This window comes from Symphalangus syndactylus, chromosome 21 (genome assembly GCF_028878055.3).
Source record: "Symphalangus syndactylus isolate Jambi chromosome 21, NHGRI_mSymSyn1-v2.1_pri, whole genome shotgun sequence".
In the NCBI taxonomy this organism is placed as follows: domain Eukaryota; kingdom Metazoa; phylum Chordata; class Mammalia; order Primates; family Hylobatidae; genus Symphalangus; species Symphalangus syndactylus.
The window spans coordinates 86,279,754-86,299,249 of record NC_072443.2 but is presented as its reverse complement, the minus strand read 5'-3'; the positions used below and the strand labels follow the sequence as shown (position 1 = coordinate 86,299,249).

Sequence of the window (19,496 nt, the reverse complement as noted above, 5' to 3'; positions counted from 1 at the left end):
GAAACCCCATCTCTACTGAAAATTCCTAAACTAGCTGGGTGTGGTGGTGGCCACCTACAATCCCAGCTACTCAGGAGGCTGAGGCAAGAGAATCGCTTGAACCTGGGAGGCGGAGGTTGCAGTGAGCCAAGATTGTGCCACTGCACTCCAGCCTGGGTGACAGGGTGAGACTCTGTCTCAAAGAAAAAAAAAAGAAAACCAGAATAAACCAGGTGGTCCCGAGAAACCCAGAGACTCAAAATACGGGAGGGCCTATGCGGGGCCCACAGAGCTAGTGAGCCCTGTTCCAGTGCACAGCCCCTTCCAAGGGGGCTTTGACCACCTCTCGGGCTCAGCAACACCTGGTGCAGAAAGCGCTTCAGAGGCAAACATCAGAATCGCTGGTGCAGGTTCCTCCTGGCGCTGCCAGCCCACCCCAGGTGCCTGCTGAGCTATTGCTGAGTCTGTACTTTCTCGCCCTAATGCAGCCACAGCCGTGGAGCCTTCTGTGTGCAGAGAACACAGGCCATGAGGGCAGAAGCTTCCAGAACAAGAGTGATGCTGCTCCAGCAGCGCTCTTGGTCAGGAGAGCAGGTGGGTCCCATGTTCAGGCCCAGCCCAGTGCCCAAACATGCTGGACTCGCCCCATTGTGCCCCCCCGCAGGCTTCAGCCCTTTCTCTCTCCTCCACCTGGCGCCAGGGCCATGAGAAACAAGGGGGAGACCAGGAGGCCATGAGGCTCTGCGTGTGGATCCCTGGACCGAGGCCACTGAGCTGTCCACCTGGACTGAACAGGCTGTGCTGGGCCGTCGGGCTCGCTCAAGCAGCCTGGGCACAGGAGGGCACCATGTGCTCAGAAACCTGGCGGGAAGGGCCGCAGGCCTGCTGCACCTCCCAGCAGCCACGAGGTTCTCGTGGAACAGAAGGAATGAAGACCTCCTGGACTACATGTGCCACCAGACGCCAGGGCTCCGGCCTCGCCGCGATGCCCTGTGCACCGGAGGCTCCAGCCTGGCCACCCTGTCCGGTGCACCAGAGGTGCGGTGGGCTTTGTTTTCCCACCTGCACAGTAGGAGGAAGGGGAGGAAACCCCCCCTGAGGGCTGGCACTTCAATGGGCCATCCGCGTGGGGCAGGGAGACCTTATTTACACTTTATTGACAGACACAACACGTATGTACATGCGTCGCAGCACAGGCCCTGTGGGCAAGACCGGACGCTCATGATCCCAGGGATAAAAAATCTGTCCGTGAGCGGGCAGGGGGCCCGGGCGGGGGAGTCCGCTCCCCAGGGCACCATTCGCTTAAAGTGTGTTAGTAACTTGTCCAGCAAGTTTCCTTACCTTCCCACACCCCTCTTCTCAACGTCCCCCCAGAGTCCTCAGGGGGGCCTTCGACCTGCAAAAGCCTTACAGGAGTGCGAGGGGCCCCAGCTCCCAGGGCGGCCGATGGAGCCTCACACAGTCACCTTCTCTATCACGCTTTCAGCCACGTGGACTTCGTCTGCCTGGACGGTGACAGCTGCTGACTGGCCGCATATGTGCTGGTGATCCTTCCAGTCCTGGAAGGGAGGACACACCCATGTCAGCAGGGTCAGTGGGTGGAGCAGGGCCTTGGAGCAGGGTCTGGACAGGGTCCCCAAGGCAGACCCCAGGCTCCTCACCCCAGAGGGTGCAGCCTCTGTGAGCTCACCTGGGGGTGCTGAGAATGCCCTCCCCAGCCCCCGTGTACCCGTATTCTGGTGGTCTCTGCTCCAATACAGCTTTCCCCACACTCTCGTTTTGAGGAATTGGATCAAAAGGCAAACAACAGGCGGGGCATGGTGGCTCACGCCTGTAATCCCAGCACTGTGGGAGGCCCAGGCGGGTGGATCCCCTGAGGTCAGGAGTTCGAGACCAGCCTGGCCAACATGGTGAAACCTCCTATCTACTAAAAATACAAAAATTAGCTGGGCATGGTGGCAAGTGCCTGTAATCCCAGCTACTCAGGAGGCTGAGGCAGGAGAATTACTTGGACCTGGGAGGCGGAGGTTGCAGGGAGCCGAGATGGTGCCACTGCACTCCAGCCCGGGTGACAGAATAACTCCATATGAAAAAAAAAAAAAAAAGTCAAACAACAAACCATGATAAGACTCTCCAAACCAGTTGTTTTGTGTTAGGGATGTAAAAAAATATCACACATACAGAAAAACATTTAAATATGTAAATATTACATATATAAATTACGATCAAGTTCTGTGGGGTTTTTTTTGTTGTTTTTGGGACAGATTTTCGCTCTTGTTGCCCAGGCTGGAGTGTAACGCGCAATCTCAGCTCACCACGACCTCTCCCTGCTGGGTTCAAGCAATTCTCTTGCCTCAGCCTCCCTAGTAGCTGGGATTACAGGTGCACACCACCACATCTGGCTAATGTTTTGCATTTTTAGTAGAGACAGGGTTTCACCATGTTGGTCAGGCTGGTCTCGAACTCCCGACCTCAGGGGATCCACCTGCCTCAGCCTCCCGAAGTGCTGGGATTACAGGTGTGAGCCACCGTGCCCGGCCCCAGTTCTGTTTTCAATGGCAAAGATGAAAAGCAAACTGGAACCAGCCCGTGGCTGCACAGGGGCTCTGCAGAAAGACAGCGGGGGATGGTGCTTGGGAGAAGCCACAGCTCCTGTGAGGTCAGCACACACACCCAGGCCCTGCCTCCCTGCTACTTCGAGCACCTCGGAATAGAGCAGAACTCTGGAGGAACCGCCAGGTGCTGAAGCTGAGGTGACCTCGTCAGACAGAGGCAGCTCCGTGCACGGGGGCGTGATAGGTACATATATAACACACAGAGCAGAAATAAATGCTTCCAAATGGTGACAGAGGAAGCATTTCCAAATGCTTCCAAATTATTCCCTAGAGGGCAAAATTCCAGCTGATTATAATAAAAAAAGCAAAATTAGGCCGGGCGCAGTGGTTCACGGCTGTAATCCCATCATGTTGGGAGGCCGAGGTGGGCAGATCACCTGAGGCCAGGAGCTCCAGACCAGCCTGCCCAACATGGCAAAACCCCATCTCTACTAAAAATACAAAAACTAGCCGCCTGTGGTCACGCACACCTGCAATCTCAGCTACTTCGGAGGCTGAGGCACAAGAGTCGCTTGAACCTGGGAGGCAGAGGTTGCAGTGAGCCAAGATTGTGCCACAGCACTCCAGCCCAGGCCACAGAGTGAGACTACGTCTCAAAAAAAAAAAAAAAAAAAAAAAAATTAAAATTACCTGGTAATAGACTATAAATCTACATAGCATGAAAGCACACACATCAGCAAACTGCAGCATCGGGTGCAGACCCACCGCCCGCCCCTCCCCAGCCTCCACTCTGGGGCAACCAGGAAGGGTTCCGGTTCCTGCCCAGACTCTGTGTGGGGTGAGGGGCCTGCACCCCTCATGGGAGCTGCCCCCAGTGAGAGGATGTGGGCCCCGGACAAGACCCCCAGGAGTTCTAGATGCTTCCTTCTCTGGTCTACAGGTTTGAGCCACTCCTTGGGGCCTGTGCAGATGGAGGGAGAGAGGGCGCACATCAGTGCTGACTCTGAGCTACAGAAGCTTCCATCAAGTTCTTCAAGCAAAGAGGCAAATGCCCAGGGTTGACTTTTAAAATCAGAACTACTGAGTTCTTTTTTAAAGCAAATTTTTCCATCTTAAACATCAATGTGATGCTTCTTACAGTATGTTAAAATATTTTTGAAAAAAAATCATTATCTGAAAAGCCACAACTAGAAATTAGTGTTTCAGTTTTTGAAAAATAGAAAAAAAAGGTTAAATTCACAAGAAGCTAACAATGAAAGTGCCTGATACAAATAAATGACAAAAGCCAACATCACAGACTTTAAAAAGAATGACTTTGGGAGGTTGAGGTCACTTGAGGTCAGGGGTTGGAGACCAGCCTGAGCAACATAGCAAGACCCTATCTCTATAAAAAAAAAAGTTTTGAAATTAGCTGGGTGTGGTGGCTCATGCCTGTGGTTCAAGCTACTTGGGAGACAGAGGCAGGAGGATCACTTGAGCCAGGAGGCACCACTGGACTCCAGCCTGGGTGACAAAGCAAGACCCTGTCTATAGAAAACCTAAAATAGGCTGGGTACGGTGGCTCATGCCAGTAATCTCAGCACTTTGGGAGGACAAGGCAGGCAGATCATGAGGTCAAGAGTTCAAGACCAGCCTGAACAACATGGTGAAACCCCGTCTCTGCTAAAAATACGAAAATTAGCCAGGTGTGGTGGCACACACCTGTAATCCCAGCTACTAGGGAGGCTGAGGCAGGAGAATCGCTTGAACCTGGGAGGCGGATGTTGCAGTGAGCCGAGATCGCGCCACTGCACTCCAGCCTGGGCGACAGAGCCAGACTCTGTCTCAAAAACAGAAACAAAACCAAAAACAAACGAACAAACAAAAACCAAAAATAAGTAATGGAATAAAAACAATGACTAAAAATCCAATTAAGACACAATCCAAATCTGATTTACAGTGATCCAGGCCTCGATGAAAATAATGATGCATGGGGCTTGTTTTAAAATGCTCAGCCCTCAGCCCGAAGAGAGAGGGGGACAAGCCAGGAGGGCAGGCGCTAAAGCAGCTGATACAGGCGAGGGCGACGGGCCTCTCATGAGTGATCCAACTCATGTGCACGTCTCACATTTTCCAAAGTTAAGGATTAAAAGAAAGTGTTGGCACCACAGCAGGTAGGTGACTCAATCCAGGTGGTGCTGGGAGCAGGTGGGAGGACTTGACCCAGGCGATGCTGGGAGCAGGCCACAGGCAGGACACCAGAGCTGGGTGGGGAAAAATGCCCAGAGCCTCCAGACCCTCCTAGGGAACAGGCCCTGCTGTGGGGACTGCAGAGGTGCCCTGTCTACAGGCGCGCGTGTGTGGAGAAAGCATAAAGAGCACAGGTGCCAGAAACACGCCTCAGCTGACGGCCCCCAGGCCTAGGAGGGGCTGAATCTCACGGAGCTTGGCCCCCAAGGCTGGCTTTCTTCAGGTGAATGCTGGGTGCAGGGGATTCCTGTTGGGGCTTCATAACATGCATAAACTCGTGTATACTTTTGTGTACATACCAAGTCCTGTATAATGAATTTTTAAAATTATCACTGCCATTTTTTTTTTTTTTTTTTTTGAGACGGAGTCTCCCTTTGTCACCCAGGCTGGAGTGCTGTGGCGTGATCTCGGCTCACTGCAAGCCCCGCCTCCTGGGTTCACGCCATTCTCCTGCCTAAGCCTCCCGAGTACCTGGGACTACAGGTGCCCGCCACCACGCCCAGCTAATTTTTTTGTATTTTTAGTAGAGACGGGGTTTCACCATAATAGCCAAGATGGTCTCGATCTCCTAACCTCGTGATCCGCCTGCCTCGGCCTCCCAAAGTGCTGGGATTCCAGGCGTGAGCCACTGCGCCCGGCTGAAGGCAGCTTTTTAAAGAACAGGATCTGAGGGAGGCTTGGAGACAGGGTGTCCTGGGCTGGAGGTCCGGCTGGAAGGCAGCTTTTTAAAGAACGGGATGTGTTCGTTCTGTAGGTGAAAGGAGCTCAGTAAGTGCTTATATTGGGGCCCAAATAGTGTTTGCCAGGAATGTATACACTCAGCCTCTGCAGTATGCTTTCCCTGCTTGAGGAAATTCTATCCTCCCACTGAAACTGAGATAAATTAAAATGTGTATATATATATATATATATATATATATATATATATATATATTTTTTTTTTTTTTTTTTTTTTTTGAGTCAGAGTCTGACTCTGTCCCCCAGGCTGGAGTGCAGTGGCACCATCTTGGCTCACTGCAAGCTCCGCCTCCCGGGTTCACACCATTCTCCTGCCTCAGCCTCCCTAGTAGCTGGGACTACAGGCGCCCGCCACCACGCCCTGCTAATTTTTTTGTATTTTTAGTAGAGACAGGGTTTCACCATGTTGGCCAGGATGGTCTCGAACTCCTGACCTCGTGATCCGCCCACCTCGGCCTCCCAAAGTGCTGGGATTACAGGCGTGAGCCACCGCGCCTGGCCAAATTAAAATGTATATTGTAATACCTATAGCAGTAAGAAAATAACAACTTTAAAGATACTGTTTAAAAATGTTCAACAAAAGAATTGAAGTGTTACACTAGAAAATACACATTTAACAGAAAAGGCAGTGAAAGAACAGAGGAGCAAAACATGAAACATAAACTGCAAATACAAATACAAATCCACTCACATTTATAATTACATTAAATATGAGATTAGGTTTTGCGCAGTGGCTCATGCCTATAATCCCAGCACTTTGGGAGGCCAAGGTGGGCAGGTTACTTGAGCCCAGGGGTTCAAGACCAGCCTGGCCAACATGGCAAAACCCTATCTCAACAAAAATTAGCCCGGCATGGTGGCGCATGCCTGTAATCCCAACTACCTGGGAGGCTGAGGCAGGAGAATCGCTTGAACCCGGGAAGCAGAGGTTGCAGTGAGCCGAGATCATGCCACTGCACTCCAGCCTGGGCAACAGTGCAAGACTCCGTCTCACACACACACAACAACAACAACAAAACCGGGCATGGTGGCGGGTGCCTGTAATCCCAGTTACTAGGGAGGCTGAGGGAGGAGTATTGCTTGAACCCGGGAAGCGGAGGTTGCACTGAGCTGAGATTGTGCCACTGCACTCCGGCCTGGGTGACAGAGACTCCACTTAAAAAAAAAAAAAAAAACGGCCGGGTACAGTGGCTCACACCTATAATCACAGCACCTTGGGAGGCCGAGGCAGGCGGATCACTTGAGGTCAGGAGCTCAAGACCAGCCTGACCAACATGGTGAAACCCTGTGTCAACTAAAAATACAAAAATTAGCCGGGTCTGGTGGCACACTCCTGCAGTCCCAGTTACTCGGGAGAATGAAGCACAAGAATCCCTTGAACCCAGGAGGTGGAGGTTGCAGTGAGCCGAGATTACGCCAGTGCACTCCAGCCTGGACAACAGAGTGACACTCTGTCTCAATTCAAAAAACAAAACAGGCCGAGTGCCAGTGCGGTGGCTCACACCTGTAATCTTAGAACTTTGGGAGGCTGAGGCGTGTGGATCACCTGAGGTCAGGAATTCGAGACCAGCCTTGCCAACGTGGAGAAACCCCATCTCTACTAAAAATACAAAAATTAGTTGGACGTGGTGGCTCATGCCTGTAATCCCAGCTACTCAGGAGGCTGAGGAAGGGGAATCAACTGAACCCGGGACGTTGAGGTTGCAGTGGGCTGAGATCGCGCCACTGCACTCCAGCCTGGCGACAGAACGAGATTGTCTAAAAAAACAAAAACAGAAACAGAAACAAAAACAAGGCCGGGCGCAGTGGCTCACGCTTGTAATCCCAGCACTTTGGGAGGCCGAGGCGGGCGGATCACGAGGTCAGGAGATCGAGACCACAGTGAAACCCCGTCTCTACTAAAAAAAAAAAATACAAAGAATTAGCCAGGTGTGGTGGCGGGAGCCTGTAGTCCCAGCTACTCAGAGAGGCTGAGGCAGGAGAATGGCGTGAACCCGGGAGGCGGAGCTTGCAGTGAGCCGAGATTGCACCACTGCCCTCCAGCCTGGGCGACAGAGCGAGACTCTGTCTCAAAACAAAAAACAAAAACAAAAAAAAGTAGATCAAACACTTTAATCAAGAGGCAGAGACTAGTGCGGCGGCTCACACCTGTAATCCCACCACTTTGGGAGGCTGAGGCAGGTGAATCCCTTGAGATCAAGAGTTTGAGACCAGCCTGGCCAACGTGGTGAAACCCCGTCTCTACTAAAAATACAAAAATTAGCTGAGTGTGGTGGCGGGAGCCTGTAATCCCAGCTACTTGGGAGGCTGAGGCAGGAGAATGGCGTGAACCCAGGAGGCGGAGCTTGCAGTGAGCCGAGATTGCGCCACTGCACTCCAGCCTGGGTGACAGAGCAAGACTCCGTCTCAAAAAAAAAAAAAAAAAAAAAAAAATAGAAGCAGGGTCTCGCTTTGTTGGCCAGGCTGGTCCTGGGCTCAAGCGATCCTCCCCTCTTGGCCTCCCAAAGTGTTGGAATTACTGGTGTGGGCCACTGCACCCAGCCAAAAAAATGTTTTTTAAAAAGATGCAGGCTGGGCGCAGTGACTCATACCTGTCATCCGCACTTTGGGAGGCCAAGCAGGGGTGGAACACTTGAGTCCAAGCATTCGAGACCAGCCTGGGCAACATGGTGAAACCCCGTCTCAACTAAAAATACAAAAAATTAGCTGGGCATGGGGTGTGTATCTGTAGAGGCTGCAGTGAGTCAAGATCATGCCACTGCACCCCAGTCTGGATGACAGAGTGAAACTCTGTCTCAAAAATAAAAGATGCAAACATTAACCATAAGACAGGTGGAGTGTCTATACTACTATCAGAAAAGATAACTTTGTTTTTTTTTTGAGATGGAGTCTCGCTCTGTTGCCCAGGCTGGAGTGCAGTGGAGCGATCTCGGCTTACTGCAACCTCCACCTCCCAGGTTCAAGCAATCCTCCTGCCTCAGCCCCCCTAGTAGCTGGGATTACAGGCACGTGCCACCACGCCAGGCTAATTTTTGTATTTTTAGTAGAGATGGGGTCTTACCATGTCGGCCAAGCTGGTCTCAAACTCCTGACAGGTGATCCACCTGCCTCAACCTCCCAAAGTGCTGGGATGACAGGCATGAGTCACTGTGCCCAGCTAGAAAAAATATATTTTAATATAAAAACTTCTATTGGCTGGTGTAGTGCCTCATGCCTATAATCCTAGCACTTTGGGAGGCTGAGATGGGAGGATCACCCGAAGCTAGGAGATGGAGACCAGGTTGGTCAACATAGTAAGACCCCATCTCTGTAAGAAAAAAAAAAAAAAAAAAAAATTAAAGAAATAAAAAATAGCCGGGCGCGGTGGCTCACGCCTGTAATCCCAGCACTTTGGGAGGCCGAGGCGGGCGGATCACGAGGTCAGGAGATCGAGACCATCCTGGCTAACACGGTGAAACCCCGTCTCTACTAAAAATACAAAAAATTAGCCGGGCGAGGTGGCAGGCGCCTGTAGTCCCAGCTACAAGGGAGGCTGAGGCAGGAGAATGGCGTGAACCCCGGGGGGCGGAGCCTGCAGTGAGCCGAGATCGCGCCACTGCACTCCAGCCTGGGTGAAAGAGCGAGACTCCGTCTCAAAAAAAAAAAAAAAAAAAAAAGAAAGAAAAAATAAAAAAGAAATAAAAAATAAAAACTTACTGAGACAAAGAAGGATGTTTTATAATGATAAAAGAGCTAATTCATCAGGAATGATAATTATAAACTAAACATATATGCACCTAACAACAGAGTCCCAAAATAAATGAAGCAAAAACAGGCATAATTGCAGATAAAAACAGATAATTTGGCCAGGCATGGTGGCTCACGCCTGTAATCCCAGCACTTTGAAAGGAGGCCGAGGAGGGCAGATCACAAGGTCAGGAGATCGAGACCATCCTGGCTAACACAGTGAAACCCCGTCTCTACTAAAAATACAAAAAATTAGCCGGGCGTGGTGGCAGGCACCTGTAGTCCCAGCTACTCGGGAGGCTGAGGCAGAAGAATGGCGTGAACCCGGGAGGCAGAGCTTGCAGTGAGCCGAGATGGTGCCACTGCACTCCAGCCTGGGTGACAGAGCGAGACTCTGTCTCAAAAAAAAAAACAAAAACAAAAACCAGATAATTCAACAGTAGTAGCTGGAGAGTTCAACACTTCACTCTAAATAAGGGGTAGAACAAGCAGAGAAAATCAGCAAGAATATGAAAGAGTTGAACAATACTATCAACCAACCTGATATCTATCTAACACTCCACCCAACAGAGCAGAATATACAAGCAACACTCTCCATGATAAGACCAAACGCTAGGCCCTAACACAAATCTCAATAAATTTAAAGGTACTGAAAAATACTAAGTACGTTCTTGAACCACAATGTAATTAAAGTAGAAATTAATTATAAAGGTACATTTAAGAAATCCAGAAATATTTGAAATTAGCATACTTCTACTTCTTTTTTAGATCTACTCCTGAATCCAGCACACACTTCCAAATAACTCATAGGTCACAGAAAAAAATCACACGGCAAATATTTTCAACTGCATAAAATATTCGAACTGAATAAAGATGAAACACAGGCCGGGTGCCGTGGCTCACACTTGTAATCCCAGCAATTTGGGAGGCCGAGGCAGGCAGATCACTTGAGGCCAGAAGTTTGAGACCAGCCTGGGCAACATGGTGAAACCCTGTCTCTACTAAAAACATAAAAATTACCTGGGGGTGGAGGTGCATGCCTGTAATCCCAGCTACTCAGGAGGTTGAGGTAGGAGAATCACTTGAACCTGGGAGGCGGAGGTTGCAGTGAGCCGAGATCGTGCCACTGCACTCCAGCCTGGGTTACAGAGCAAAACTGTCTCAAAAAGAAAATAGAGGAGGAGGCAGAAGGGCACACTTCCCAATTGATTCGAAAGCCCAGTGTTGCTCTGACACCAAAATGAGACAAAGACATCACAGGAGAAAACACAGACCAGCATCTCTCATAAATATGAGAAAAAAAAACATCAAAAAGATTAGTAAAGCTGCCGGGCACAGTAGCTCATGCCTCTAAATCCCAGCACTTTGGGAGGCCAAGGTGGGCGGATCACCTGAGGTCAGGAGTTTGACACCAGCCAGGCCAACACGGTGAAACCCCATCTCTACTAAAAATACAAAAATTGGCCGGGCGTGGTGGCACATGCCTGTAATCCCAGCTACTCGGGAGTCTGAGGCAGAAGAATCGCTTGAACCCGGGAGGCAGAGGTTGCAGTGAGCCGAGATCGCACTACTGCACTCCAGCCTGGGTGAGAGAACGAGACTCTGTCTCAAAAAAAAAAAAAAAAAAAAAAAAAGAGTGACTAAATGCTCCCAAGTACTCTGATTATGGTAGAAAAAGTTATACAATCCTGAACTACCGTTTCTAGCCTACAAAATTTATCTTGAATTTCTGTGGAGCGGAGGGCTGAATAATAGAGGAACTGTGGACAGTCTCTTGCGTGGCTGTGCAGGGGTGAGGAGGGCTGAATAATAGAGGAACTGTGGACAGTCTCTTGCGTGGCTCTGCAGGGGTGCGGAGGGCTGAGTAGAGGAACTGTGGACAGTCTCTCTTGCGTGGCTGTGCAGGGGTGAGGAGGGCTGAATAATAGAGGAACTGTGGACAGTCTCTTGCGTGGCTCTGCAGGGGTGAGGAGGGCTGAATAATAGAGGAACTGTGGACAGTCTCTTGTGTGGCTCTGCAGGAGTGTGGAGGGCTGAATAATAGAGGAACTGTGGACAGTCTCTTACGTGGCTCTGCAGGGGTGCGGAGGGCTGAATAATAGAGGAACTGTGGACAGTCTCTTGTGTGGCTCTGCAGGAGTGTGGAGGGCTGAATAATAGAGGAACTGTGGACAGTCTCTTACGTGGCTCTGCAGGGGTGAGGAGGGCTGAATAATAGAGGAACTGTGGACAGTCTCTTGCGTGGCTCTGCAGGGGTGCGGAGGGCTGAGTAGAGGAACTGTGGACAGTCTCTCTTGCGTGGCTGTGCAGGGGTGAGGAGGGCTGAATAATAGAGGAATTGTGGACAGTCTCTTGCGTGGCTCTGCAGGGGTGAGGAGGGCTGAATAATAGAGGAACTGTGGACAGTCTCTTGTGTGGCTCTGCAGGAGTGTGGAGGGCTGAATAATAGAGGAACTGTGGACAGTCTCTTATGTGGCTCTGCAGGGGTGCGGAGGGCTGAATAATAGAGGAACTGTGGACAGTCTCTTATGTGGCTCTGCAGGGGTGCGGAGGGCTGAATAATAGAGGAACTGTGGACAGTCTCTCTTGCAGGGGTGCGGAAGGCTGCAGGGGTGCGGAAGGCTGAATAATAGCGGAACTGTGGACAGTCACTTGCGTGGCTCTGCAGGGGTGTGGAGGGCTGAATAATAGAGGAACTGTGGACAGTCTCTTGCGTGGCTCTGCAGGGGTGTGGAGGGCTGAATAATAGAGGAACTGTGGACAGTCTCTCTTGCGTGGCTCTGCAGGGGTGCGGAGGGCTGAGTAGAGGAAGTGTGGACAGTCTCTCTTGCGTGGCTCTGCAGGGGTGTGGAGGGCTGAATAATAGAGGAACTGTGGACAGTCTCTCTTGCGTGGCTCTGCAGGGGTGTGGAGGGCTGAATAATAGAGGAACTGTGGACAGTCTCTCTTGCGTGGCTCTGCAGGGGTGCAGAGGGCTGAGTAGAGGAAGTGTGGACAGTCTCTCTTGCGTGGCTCTGCAGGGGTGCGGAGGGCTGAATAATAGAGGAACTGTGGACAGTCTCTTGCGTGGCTCTGCAGGAGTGTGGAGGGCTGAATAGAGGAACTGTGGACAGTCTCTCTTGCGTGGCTGTGCAGGGGTGTGGAGGGCTGAATAATAGAGGAGCTGTGGACAGTCTCTTGTGTGGCTCTGCAGGAGTGTGGAGGGCTGAATAAGAGGAACTGTGGACAGTCTCTCTTGCGTGGCTGTGCAGGGGTGTGGAGGGCTGAATAATAGAGGAACTGTGGACAGTCTCTTGTGTGGCTCTGCAGGGGTGCGGAGGGCTGAGTAGAGGAACTGTGGACAGTCTCTTGCGTGGCTGTGCAGGGGTGTGGAGGGCTGGGAAGCGCTGACCAGCAGCCCTCAGGGTTTCCAGCCACCACCTGTGGGGCCTCACATGCGAGCACTACCTGGCCATGGCACATGTGAGCCTTCTGCAGGGTCTTCACGGAGCCAGGCAGGAGCCCCGGATTCCCAGAGGGAGGGACAGGGAGAGGAGTCAGGCGTGGTCTGAGGCACCAGGACCACAAGGCGAGAGAGGGCCACCCAGGGGTCTTCGTAGCGAGGGAGGAGGTGGGGGCACTGGGCGTGGTGCAGGTGAGACCTACCTTGCGCTGGCAGAAGGTGGAGCAGTAGTTGACCTTGTGGCAGCCCGTGCACTCGCTCATAGCCTCCCGGCCACAGTTAACGCAGGACTGCTGCAAAAAGGACACAAGAGGCCGGTCAGTGACGTGGCCACGGAGAGCCTCTGAGACGCCGGGGACAGAGGCAGGTGCAGGCGGGAGGCCCCGAGGTCTCCGGTCACCCCATTGGACTTTTTTTTTTTTTTTTTGAGACGGAGTCTCGCTCTGTCCCCCAGGCTGGAGTGCAATGGCGCGATCTCGGCTCACTGCAACCTCCGCCTCCTGGGTTCAAGCAATTCTCCTGCCTCAGCCTCCTGAGTAGCTGGAGTTAGAGGTGCCCGCCACCACGCCCAGCTAACTTTTATATTTCTAATTTTTGTATTTTTAGTTGAGACAGGGTTTCACCGTGTTGGTCAGGCTGGTCTCGAACCCCTGACCTCGTGATCCACCTGCCTCGGCCTCCCAAAGTGCTGGGATTACAGGCGTGAGCTACTGCGCCCAGCCCCCATTGGACTCTTGACTGGGCCTCCGCCCCAGTGCTGCTCAGAACATTCTCATCACCTCCAGAATCAGCTCTTTCCTGGCCTCAGTGCAGTTTGCCCCCTACATTCATTCACTGGAAGATCAGCATGGGCCAGGAGCAGTGGCTCACACCTGTAGTCCCAGGACTTTGGGCAGCCGAGGCAGGCGGATCACCTGAGGTCAGGAGTTCAGCACAGCCAACGTTGCAAAACCCCATCTCTAATAATAATACAAAAATTAGCTGGGTGTGGTGGTGGCCGCCTGTAATCCCAGCTACTTGGGGGGCTGAGGTGGGAGAATCACTTGCACCCGGGAGGTGGAGGTTTCAGTGAGCCGAGATCACACTACTGCACTCCAGCCTGGGTGACAGAGCGAGACTCTTGTCTCAAAAAAAAGGGAAATCAGGACCGGATGCGGTGGCTCGTGCCTGTAATCCCAGCACTTTGGGAGGCTGAGGTGGGCAGATCACGAAGTTAGGAGATCGAGACCATCCTGGCTAACACAGTGAAACCCTGAGATCGCACCACTGCACTCCAGCCTGGGTGACAGAGCAAGACTGTCTCAAAAAACAAAAACAAAAACAAACAAAAAAACAAAGGGAAATCAGCATGGAAATCTTTCTCCAAACTCCAAGGAGCTTCACTCCAGCCAGGCCAGCACAGAAAATCAAACTCAGGAGTCCACCGCTCCCAGCACTCCTGAGCAGGGCTGTGGGCGTCAGCCTGGGCGCACCGTGGCAGGCGTGTGTCCCAAACTGCTGCAGCGGTGCCACAGCCAACACCCCCACTGTCCACCCGAGCCGGTTTCTGTGGTGGATTGAAAAGATGACACCAGAGGTTTGTATACTTTCTCCTGGAATTACATGATTGGAGCTTTTCTTTTTAATCAGCACATAGGTCAACATGCTGTCAATGATTAATGTTTGCAGCATGACTAATGTGCTTGACAGTTGTGAGCTCTGCCGTCAATGCTCTCTGAGACAGAGAAGACCACCAGGCCTAGGAGAGGCCTTGGCGCCGCGACCCACACGCCCGGTACGCGCTCATATCATCCGCAGGTGCTGCGGGAGGGGCCGTGGCCAGTGGGTGAGTGGCAGCGTATGTGAGCAGCACAGGAAACAACTCCAGTGCGGCCACACGGCTCCTGCACGCGTGCAGACCTGCTCCCAGGTTCTGCTCTGATGCTTGCCTCTCATCTTTGCAAACGTGATCTTTAACATTTTCCCAGTTGTAAGACATTCAGAGCTCCAACATTCAGTCACTCACTTCAGAAAACAGGAGCATTAGGAGGAATTTTGGTGCTAATTTAGGTTGCCCCCTGCCTCTACTTTATTTATTTATTTATTTATTATTATTTTTTTTGAAACGGAGTCTCACTCTGTCGCCAGGCTGGAGTGCAGTGGCACGATCTCAGCTCACTGCAACCTCTGCCTCCCGGGTTCAAGTGATTCTCCTGCCTCAACCTCCCAAGTAGCTGAGACTACAGGTGCCCGCCACCACACCTGGCTAATTTTTTTTTTTTTTTTTTTTTTTTTTTTTTTAGTAGAGACGGGGTTTCACCATGTTGGCCAGGATGGTCTCGATCTCTTGATCTCATGATCCACCTGCCTTGGCCTTCCAAAGTGCTGGGATTACGGGCTTGAGCCACTGCACCCAGCCTTTTATTTATTTATTTATTCATTTTTGAGACAAAGTCTCGCTCTGTTGCCCAGGCTGGAGTGCAGTGGTGCAATCTTGGCTCACTGCAACCTCCACCTCCTGGGTTCAAGTGATTCTCGTGCCTCAGCCTCCCCACAGCTGGACTACAGGCACGGACCACCACGCCTGGCTAATTTTTTTGTACTTTTAGTACAGATGGGGTTTCACCATATTGGTCAGGCTGGTCTTGAACTCCTGACCTCAAATGATCCACCTGAGTCGGCCTCCCAAAGTGCTGGGATTACAGGCAGGAGCCACCACGCCTCGCCTGTGCCTCTACTTTAAATGATAAAATTTTTTTTTTTTTTTTTTTTTTTGAGATGGAGTCTCGCTCTGTCGCCCAGGCTGGAGTGCAGTGGCACGATCTCAGCTCACTGTAACCACCACCGCCCAGGTTCAAGCAATGCTTCCAACTTGGCCTCCCAAGTAGCCGGGATTATAGGCGCTTGCCACCATGCCTGGCTAATTTTTGTATTTTTAGTAGAGATGGGGTTTCGCCCTGTTGGCCAGGCTGGTCTCAAACTCCTGACCTCAGGTGATCTGCCTGCCTTGGCCTCCCAAAATGCTGGGATTACCAGCATGAGCCACCGTGCCCGGCCGACAAAATATTTCTTAAAAAGTCTGTAACCACAGAGAAGTTTCTTGAAGGAGAACACAGCTTCTGTAGGCTTTATTAACATCCTGGGTTGCTCCGTGGATGGCCAGGCCAGGCAGGACCCTGGTCCAGCCCCTCACAGACAGAGGTCAGGTGGGGTGGGAGGCTGGCGGGAGCGTGGTCTACTGTCCCGGGGAGCGGCCCCCACGCTGAGAAGGGCGCAAGGCTCCGTGTCCAGCAGTCCCTGAGCACCACACACCAGGACGTCCTGTACTTGCCCCCCAGCATAGTTCCTGGAGGACAGCACCCCTAAACTGAACGGGAAGCCTGTCCTGTTGCCTCACAGGCGCCTCTTCGGCCTCAGCTGGGACTTTCAACTGCTTGGGCCTTTTGCAGTATGCCCTTTGCAAAACTTTTTTCTTTAAAAAAAAAAAAAACTAAAAAATAACGCTCTAGGAAGGTTAGAAGGAGCTTTGGGGTCTGAATTACAGTCAGAGGCAGTAGCATGAACTCATGTTCTCTTCACAGATACAGAAGTGGCTGCGGAGATGTTCATACACACAGGTGACACCCTCGTCCCTGCTCTGCAGCTGAGGGCCTCCAAGTGACAACATCCCAGCAACACCGGACCCACCTGGCACCCACCTGGCACCCAGGCCTCACTAAGACTCTCCAATAAAAGGACCCGGGGCTCCTTGGAGAAGGGGCTGATTCCCGGGCCAGGGCAGGGAATGCAGGAGGAGCCTGGAGCACCCTGCAGTGCCAGGAAGTCAGGACATGCCCCGAAATGAAAAGTCTGTTGACGGGGGTGCATCAGGGGACCCAGGAGCCGACGGCAGGAGCTCCCTAGGGCCAAGGACAGACAGTGTGATTCACAAAAAAGTAGTGTTGCATTCTAGCTCAGAGTTTAAAACATATATAAAATGAGCCCATCCTGATACAAACAAATGATCAAATAAATAAATATAAGTCCAAACTATTCCGGATCCTCCGCTGTCTAGGAGAAGCCCCCCACGGTCATGGACTTGCTCCCTGACTAAATTGCAAAGGGAGAAGCAATCCTGTCACCAAGGAAACACCTGCAGACACCTGACTCTGGTGAGGAAGGTCAGAGCTGTCTGTAATGTCACTTGGATGTCAGGGACACCACAGTGGGGTGAGACAGGCGGCGGCACCCCTCCCTGAAACCTGTCGTCCACCCCCACGAGAAAGCACAAGACAAGCCTGGATCGGGGCACCTGGACAAACTGCCTGGCCAGGCCCTCTCAGAACTGCAGGGCACGGAAGACAAGGAAAGACTGAGAGACAGTCACAGGCCTGAGGGTGCTGGGCAAATGGTGCACGGGAGGCCGTCTCCCACAGGTGGCAGCGGGGACAAGGTCCTAGAGCAGAAACAGGACGTTGACAGTGAAATTCAAAGTCTGGAGTTCACAGTGACACCCAGCGCTGGTTTCTCAGCTACAACAGCCATGCCCTGTGGGCTTAGAAGTTACAGAGGGGAGGCTGCGGAGTGGCAGAAGGGACCCTCTGTGCTCACTTTGCCACTTTTCTGTAAACCTAAAATTATCCCGAAATACGTTTATTTTTAAAAATAACCTTTCATTAGCCGGGCACGGTGGCTCACGCCTGTAATCCCACCAATTTGGGAGGCCGAGTCAGGCGGATCACGAGGTCAGGAGATCGAGACCATCCTGGCTAACACGGTGAAACCCTGTCTCTACTAAAAATACAAAAAAATTAGCCAGGCGTGTTGGCAGGTGCCTGTAGTTCCGGCTACTCGGGAGGCTGAGGCAGGAGAATGGCGTGAACCCAGGAGGCAGAGCTTGCAGTGAGCTGAGAACGCGCCACTGCACTCCAGCCTGGGTGACAGAGCGAGACTCCGTCTCAAAAAAAAAAAAAAAAAAAACATTCATTACTGCGGAAGAGGTGAGTGTGCGTTGCAGAAGGTTAGGACAAGAAACCGTGTTTCTGCAGCCAAGGACATCGACAAGTCCCATTCTGCGCTTTCAGGAAACCGTCAGGAAATCACAGGACTGCGGATGGCACAGAGAGCAGAAGTGCCCAGGCCTGCCCGGGCGCCCCGAGAAGCTCATGCTGCCAAGCAGCTGGCATTGCCATTGGCATTCAGAATTCTCTGGGCCGCGGGCGGGCAGACGAGGAGACTGCAGCAGAGCACCCTGTGGGGAGTCCTGCCCGAGCAGCGGGTCTGGACCCTCAGTAGACTGCGAAGGGGTTTCCTGGCCTGCATTCCCTGCTGCAGGGGCCCCCCATCTGCACATCACACAACAGGAACACACCTACCTTTGGCAACACAATAGCTGCTGTACTTTGGTCCAGGTGGAAAAAAGCCTTGTGAATCACATATGCTGGTTTCATTATAATTGATTTTTAAATTAGACGAATTACAGATGACAAAGCCACTCCTTTAGAAACAGCCAACCAAGAGTAAGACCATAAGATCACATACAAAATGCCTATTAATTTCTAACTAACAAAGAATAAGTTAATAATGTATTCATTATTCTTTCTGCAAATAAAAGTAAGTCTAACTTGAAAACCTAGATACTGGCCAGGCACGGTGGCTACACCTGTAATCCCAGCACTTTGGGAGGCCGAGGCGGGAGCATCGCTTGAGCCCAAGAGTTTAAGGCCAGCCTGGGTGACATGGCAAAACCCTGTCTCTACAAAAACAAAAAAAAACAAAAATTAGCTGGGCATGGTGGCATGCACCTCTCAGCTACTAGAGAGGCTGAGGTGAGAGGATTGCTTGAGCCTGGGAGGTGGAGGTTGCAGTCAGCGGAGGTCGCACCAGTGCACTCCAGCCTGGGTGACAGAGGGAGAACATGTCTCAGATGATAAAAAAATAATGAAAAAGAAAACCTAGACACACCCCAGATGGAGCTGAGGCTGTGGTTGGAGGCAGCCTGGTGGATTGTGTATCTCACGAGGAGTGCTTTCTTTACGACTTATTCTTAGAGGATGTGAACACTGCCAGGAGCCTCGATGGAGCCAACTCCATGTCACCATCACACCTGAACCAACTGGGGCCACAGGCCCACTGTGCACAGGGGCCTCTGCCTGCTTCAGGGGCCAGGTGATTGGAGGGCGAGTTGGCCTTGGGGTTCAGAGCCTCTGGGAGAACCCTGAGTAGCCTTTGCAGATCCGCTCCTGGGTCTAGTCCCAGAGGCTCCTTTCCCAGCACTGCAGTGAGTTCAGGTGAAGCAGCCACCTAATTCCACAGGCCTGGCCTCCTCTGGAGAGACGGAGCGGGAGAGGGGAGAGTGAGCAGGAAGCCGGCGGTAGACGGGGCTTCAGGAGAACCTGCTGGACCCTGAAGCCGTGAACTGGAAGCTGGGGAGTCCCAGCGTCACCCTGCAAGGAGGCTGAAATACAAAGTCCCCAACACAGGGCAGGCGGGGCCAGGCGGGGCTCGGGCAGGCGGGGCCCAAGGGGCTGCTGCTGCTCACCCTTGAGGTCTGTCCCCGGGACCACTGTGGCTTCACCAATGCCCACCATGGGGCAGAGGGCTCCCCATGACCGTGTCCCGTGAGGGCGCAGCAGCTCAGCTTAAAAGTAAGAGAAATACGGCCGGGTGTGGTGGCTCATGCCTGTAATCCCAGCGCTTTGGGAGACTGAGGCGGGCGGATCACAAGGTCAGGAGTTCAAGACCAGCCTGGCCAATATGGTAAAACCCCATCTCTACTAAAAATACAGAAATTAGCCGGGCGTGGTGGCAGACGCCTGTAGTCCCAGCTACTTGGGAGGCTGAGGCAGGAGAATCGCTTGAACCTGGGA

At 52.1% G+C, this 19,496-nt stretch overlaps 1 protein-coding gene across 4 annotated transcripts in view; it reads right to left on the bottom strand.

The window, feature by feature from the left end:
* Window positions 1–1,117: 1,117 nt before the first annotated feature.
* Window positions 1,118–19,496, bottom strand: part of DEAF1 (DEAF1 transcription factor) — a 64,082-nt gene continuing 45,703 nt past the window's right edge. For 2 of the 4 annotated variants that reach the window (XM_055260056.2, XM_055260059.2), the window contains 2 exons: window positions 12,873–12,962; window positions 1,118–1,538 (listed from right to left, as the gene is read on the bottom strand). In XM_055260056.2, the coding sequence (XP_055116031.1) occupies window positions 1,434–1,538; window positions 12,873–12,962 (195 nt within the window). In that variant the 3' untranslated portion in view covers window positions 1,118–1,433. Of the gene's footprint in view, window positions 1,539–5,336; window positions 5,512–10,247; window positions 10,316–12,872; window positions 12,963–19,496 lie in introns of all 4 variants that reach the window. The other 2 variants (XM_055260058.2, XR_010118708.1) reach the window with 2 other exon arrangements.